Below are 6000 nucleotides of genomic sequence, written 5' to 3' on the forward strand. Positions count from 1 at the left end.
TCAAATGCAATAATGTGCAGAATAACAAGATTGATGTGGAGTGGGTGTCTGAATAAACAATAAAATGTCGATATTATAAGTTTTGACACTGGTGAGTCATAAGGTTTCACGGATTTTTTAGCAGAATGCATGAAAAATTCTATCCTGGCAGCACATCTTTGTCACTGGTGATCATGCTTAAGGAGAATTCGATGACTCTGAGGGTCGTCAATATCTCTCCGTCCTTTGACTAAACCAAATCTACTCTTGGAATGTCTCGCTAACTCACTTGCTCGGAGAAGAAGGTATGTGCTTGCTGACACTTGCATCTAAGTGAATTCATTTTAAAGAAGGGACACTTTGTAGACGATAAACATTTGTAGGTGCAGTTCATTGTTAAACGCAGGTGATAATAGAACAAGAAAAACATTGAGAAAAGCTGGATCTTGCTTTCTCTAAAGAGACCCGCAATGACAATGAAGAAAACCTGCTGCTGCTAGCTAAATATACTGTGAGCCATTTCCAGCAATCAAAACTCATGAATGCTCTCAGGGAATGTGCATTTAATTTGCAATCTGAATATGCTTGGTATTTAATGGATTGGTGACAAGCAGCTACTAACTCAGTTGGAGTTTGTGCTTAAATGCTGATGAAGAGGGGTATCACATGGTTGTCGCCATGGGGAATAACATCGTTCAAGCAAAGTTATCACTTATTATGGGACCAGTATATTGGTTTATCAGGAGCGTTAGATGGACCACCTTTCAATTCTTCTCAACCTTGATGGTAGGTAACCTCAGAGCTGGTGTCACGGGCAGGACTACTCGCGGTGCACCACAAATAAGGGATGATTGGTCCACCAATTCAATGTGGCAGTGGATAGGTGTGGTCTGCGGGCTGCCCATTGGCAGTTGATCTCCACCTCAGCCATGTCTTTGAAGAAGAATGATCAGTCACATGACTTGTCTGCCATTTGGCAATGGGACCCTTTTATTGCTTTTGAGAGAAGAAGCTCTTGATGTGGTCCCTTTCATCCTTCTAAGGTAGTAAAGAAATAAAAGCTGACACTAGAAGTCAGCTACATTTGTGTGTTTTTTTTTTTTTCTTTGGGGAACTGTATCTACTTCGACTCATGCAGAATCCGACTACCCAGAATGTTAAAGCTCTGAAGTTTGACCACCTCCATATTTGTAAGTGCCTAGTCATACAATTTTTCTAATTGGGTTATTTTGATTCTACTTTCAGTGTACATTTATTTATTGTCAACCAAGACCTCGTCACCATTTGAGTTTTTTCTATCAACTCTTATCATTAGAAGCAAGGTTCACAATTTCATTTATTGTATTGCTCAAGACTCGTATTGGCATATGGAGTATCGATACAGTACTTACCAAATTTAAAAAAATAAAAAAAAGATGAAAAAGAAAAATGTATAATGCATGACGTTTACCACCCTATACCAGATGGTACGGGCCTTGTACCAAGTGTACTAGGCATCTTGAGTGATATAAGCTTTGTAATGGACGTACCACCTAGTTTACCCTAGTCTGCGGCTATGGAACCGATAAATACTATTCGTAATGGACCATATTATATCGGATGATATTGTAAACCTTGATTACAATTCTTTAAAGACAACTCCAAGTGCGAGTTTTAAATTCGGCAACAACTAACAGAATACTTCAGCTGCGGAAATTTTGTGAATATTGAGATTTTCCGAAAACTATGAAAGGCTGATGACTAGGTTGATTTTGTAGACACAGAATTCTTTAGGAAAATTTGAAAGAAACTGCTTTTGCATAAATAAGTAGTTAACGTTGCTTCCACTTCTATATTCAAAGTTAGAGATGCATTCACAAACCATGTTTTTTTTTACTTTCACAGCCAAAATCACCTGTAGCCATGGCATCTAAAGTAGAAGTCTCGTTGACATTTTATTACTCTCTGTGAATGCAATGATGTGAAAGTATCCTGCATGCTGGCATTGATTTCTAATGCTACTGACTATATGATCTTTTAGTTAATGAGAATCAAAGCTTTGACTTTTAATGCGAGAATGACCACTTGTCAAATTAAAAGAACATTTCAGAGCTAAATAGTTAATTCACTATTAAGAGTTGAAAAAAAAAAAAAACTTTAAGCAGATTTTCTTGTAGTTGACAATATGAACTCCATAAGAAAATATGTATCCTGCAAGTTGAAATATATTTTTAAATTTCAGAGACCTTTGAAGTATCTCTGATAATTGAAAACACTAATCTTAGAGTTCACAGGTTCTCGATCTAATAAGAAACTCCAGAAACACATTTTGTGGGGGTTCCAACTTCAAATAAGTTTATCCTAAGCTGCAACATGATAATTAATCCTCATTAGAGAAGAACAAAAGAGAGGAAGGAGAAAACATCCTCCATATTTGAGCATTGTTTGGTATTCTGCTTCAAGAACAGGTTTTTTGAATCAGCTCTGGAGTAGATTTCTCAATACTCAAAAGAAACAACCATATGAAGAAAAAGGAAGACAAGACTAATATTGAAATGGAGATATCTAAATTGCTCTAACTATGACAAATAATTAGATAAGTAATAGATATGGATCTCTTTGAGGAGCAATATGCATAATTTTTTGACAGAGGAAAGTCCATAAAGAATGTGATAGGTATTGATAATGACACTATGATGTTTGAGAGCCTAAATAATTCATGTGCTTGTGATGAACATTGTCCCAACAAGGCTTATTATTCAAGCAGTTTCTTGCTAAATAAAAAACTCATTTTACAGATTACTGATCGAAAATAAGAAGAGAGGTAGAGAAGATCAGTAAGAGGCTCTCAGGAGGATTTGGTTCTTTACAAATAGAAGATGACCTCCACTAGGATCACCATGAAGTCTTCCATCCTACTGCCAAGCTCCACCAATGGGGCCATCTTGATCACAACTTGATGCTGGTGGCGCTGAGCTTTCTCTTTCAGCTCCTAAATCATGTCATCAGCCTTCAAACCAAACATCTGCAAATTGGTGACGATGGTACAGATGCATATATGTTTGCTTGTACGAGCACAAGCATACAGCCATCTGGTCTGAGACTGCATCAGAGCAAGCTGTAAGCTGTACTCCATGGACCAGGGCAAAGGTCACCTGAGGTCAGTGAGGCAGAACATGTGTGGTAGCATCTGAAATGCACATTGACAGTGCATTTTTGGATTGTTATGCAGAACTCATCAGAGGGATCTCAGAATCCATGAACTCCCCATCAGTGAAATCCTACATTCTTCTAATGATCAGAAGTGGAACAAATGGTCCGGTAAGATTTCATGATGCCTCAGGATGGAAGTAGAGCTAAGTTCAGAGTCTGACCAGGGGTACGATGCTTTTGATCCCCACTTTTGAACTGAGATAGAGAACCGAGATGGCACAGCACTTTAAGATTCTCTTTTACATACATTGTACCCTGTTACAGAGTAGAATGTGAGTTGATAGTGCTGGAGAATATAGGAGGGCCATCTCCAGTGAAAAGGCCCTATCATTGCCTGCAACTGTTAGGAACTTTTTGAATTTTTCCAGCGGACGGGAATGCTTGTCTTTTGAAAGCAAGATTGAGCCATGCAGAATGAATCTGAGCTCCATGCCTTCCCAGAAATAATTCATGAAGGTTACAGTATCTGCAGTGCATTGCTATGAGATGCCAGTCTTGTTTGTCAGCAACCACATGGAGATGAAACATGATCAGCTTTGTTCACCTTGCAGTTTGGACAGTGAGAGAGAGAATTAAGAGAGCAAGATATCAGAGTAGTAGTAGTGTTTCCATTGATGTAATGCTGTGAAAGGGTGTACAAAGTTCACAAAAGTGAGAAAAGCCTCATCATCATCAACTGTTCTCTGTACAGTAGGCCCATTTGTTGTTCCAAAACTTGGGCACCATTGAGAGAGGGCTCCATGCACTTCTGCAGCTCTATGTTACACTAGGCTACAGTCCATCTCAGCCACACGAAAAAGGAAAACAAAGAAGTAGAGAAGAATTTGCAGGAGATGATGAGCCATGCCCTCAGATCTGCGAGATGCATCTCCGGTGGCAGGCGACAGGCCGCTTTGCGGGCTTCGTCTCCTCCCTCCACATGCGACCGATGTCCTTGGCCGCCTTCACTGCATCTGAGGAAGCACCAGAGAGGCCTCTCCTCGTGAAGCCCACTGCGTAGAGGCCAGACTGCCCCTTCCACCCGTTGGGGAATGGAGTCTTTGGAAACCCATCCTTGGAGAAGAAATCACATCCCTGCAGATTCAAACAAATATGGATCAATCTCTCATTTAATACCAGAATTAATGTCTGAGGAAGAAGAAGAAGAAGAAGAAGAACTAGTAGTAGTAGTCATGGCCTTCGAGTGGTTCTTGGACAGTAAAACTGTCTCATCAAATACAGTATCACCAAACTACTTAAACTGTCGAGCTGGAACAGTAGAGAATCTTGGTTAGTACCTGAAACCACTGAGGGACATTGCTGCGGTATCCGGTGGCCAAGACGACGGAATCGATGTCGAGGACCTGGCCGTCGGCGAGCTCAACTCTTCCCGGTGAGAACCTCTTGATTCCAGGGACCACCTTGATGTCGCCGGATCTGATCTTGCCGAGAGCCCCGATGTCGAGGACAGGGGTCCTCCCCTGCGTATTCTTGAGCTCCAGGGGACCTGTGGACGGCCTCCTCAACCCATACTTGGAGATGCTTCCCAACACCAGCCATGCCAATACCAGCAGGATCTTGTCCACCAGCCACAGCGGCAGCCACTTCATCAGCATAACAGCCAGCTCGAACGTGGATTTCCCGAGAACCTCCCTCGGCAGTACATGAACCTGCGATCAAGCGGCGTTTATCAGGAAAGATGCCGATGCGGGAAGCATATTAAAAGTGGGATTCATGCAGCAAGGATCGCTCACCGACTCGCGGACCACCATGGCAGGGAAGGCGTCGTGGTCGCAGAGGTCGAGGCAGAGCTCCATGCCGGAGTTTCCGCAGCCGACCACCAGCACGCGCTTGCCGCGGTAGGCCTCGCCGGACTTGTAGTCGCAAGCGTGGGTCACGTCGCCGCCGAACTCCCCCAGTCCCTCCAGCTCGGGGACGACCTTCTCCGCGTTCTCACCGGTGGCGACCACCAGCCACCTGCCAATGTACTCCATCTCGTGGCTCCTGTTGCCCGCTTCGGCGCCGGTTCCGACGGTCCTCACGCGCCACAGCCCGCTCGTCTCGTCGTACCTCGCCGACTGCACGGACTGGTTGAACCGGGGGCTGATCTCGAAGTGCTTGGCGTACGACTCCAGGTAGTCGACGAACTGCTTCTTGGTGGGGTACTCGGGGTAGTCCTCCGGGAAGGGGAAGTTGGGCAGCTGGCAGAATTGCTTGGGGAGGTGAAGCTTCAGGCGGTCGTAGGTGCGCTTCTGCCAGAGGGAGGCAATGCAGTCGGATCGCTCGAGGATGACGAAGGGCACGCCGTGCTCCTTCAGGGATGCTGCGACGGCCAGGCCGGAGGGGCCGGACCCGACGATGATCGGACCGTTCACCCACGCGCACCTCCGCGAGAAGAAGTCGAATTGATCAGCCATGAAGACCATTCTTGGTTGTGTAAGTGGGGATTGGATGCAACGGCAGGTGGGAACAGAGCAGAGCTAAAGAAGTGATGAGAGCAGTTGGAAGCTGGACTTGGAGATAGCAAGGAAGAAAGCAATGGAGGATTTGATGAAGTGGTGAAGGGTGAGAGGTAGGGGAGGTGTTTAAATAGGGGGGGAGCTGCCTGCCCATGGCTCATGAGAGCTGTGCATATGACTCGGAGGTCCCTATCAATATAATAAGCCTGCCGCCTCTCTTTGTACAAAGTTCATGATGGCAAGTCACTCTCTAAAAATACAAACATACCAAGTTTTCCATGAATATTCTATGGGCGAAGAAGACGTTAAGATCACAAGATCTTAGTGTTCATTTTCTAAACGCAAAATTTTATCTTTACATATATATATCTCACAAAGTCGGTAACTCTAT

The 6000-nt window shown here is 44.0% G+C and overlaps 1 protein-coding gene across 1 annotated transcript; it reads right to left on the reverse strand.

Moving 5' to 3' along the window:
• Nucleotides 1-3761: 3761 nt before the first annotated feature.
• Nucleotides 3762-5694, reverse strand: LOC103985661 (probable indole-3-pyruvate monooxygenase YUCCA9). The gene is made up of 3 exons (XM_009403428.3): nucleotides 4905-5694; nucleotides 4449-4820; nucleotides 3762-4245 (listed from the first exon to the last, which is right to left on the reverse strand). The coding sequence occupies exons 1-3, from the start codon at nucleotides 5574-5576 to the stop codon at nucleotides 4021-4023; spliced, it is 1269 nt and encodes a 422-aa protein (XP_009401703.2). The 5' UTR covers nucleotides 5577-5694; the 3' UTR covers nucleotides 3762-4020.
• Between the last annotated feature and the right edge of the window lie 306 nt (nucleotides 5695-6000).

This window comes from Musa acuminata, chromosome BXJ3-5 (genome assembly GCF_036884655.1).
Source record: "Musa acuminata AAA Group cultivar baxijiao chromosome BXJ3-5, Cavendish_Baxijiao_AAA, whole genome shotgun sequence".
NCBI lineage: Eukaryota > Viridiplantae > Streptophyta > Magnoliopsida > Zingiberales > Musaceae > Musa > Musa acuminata.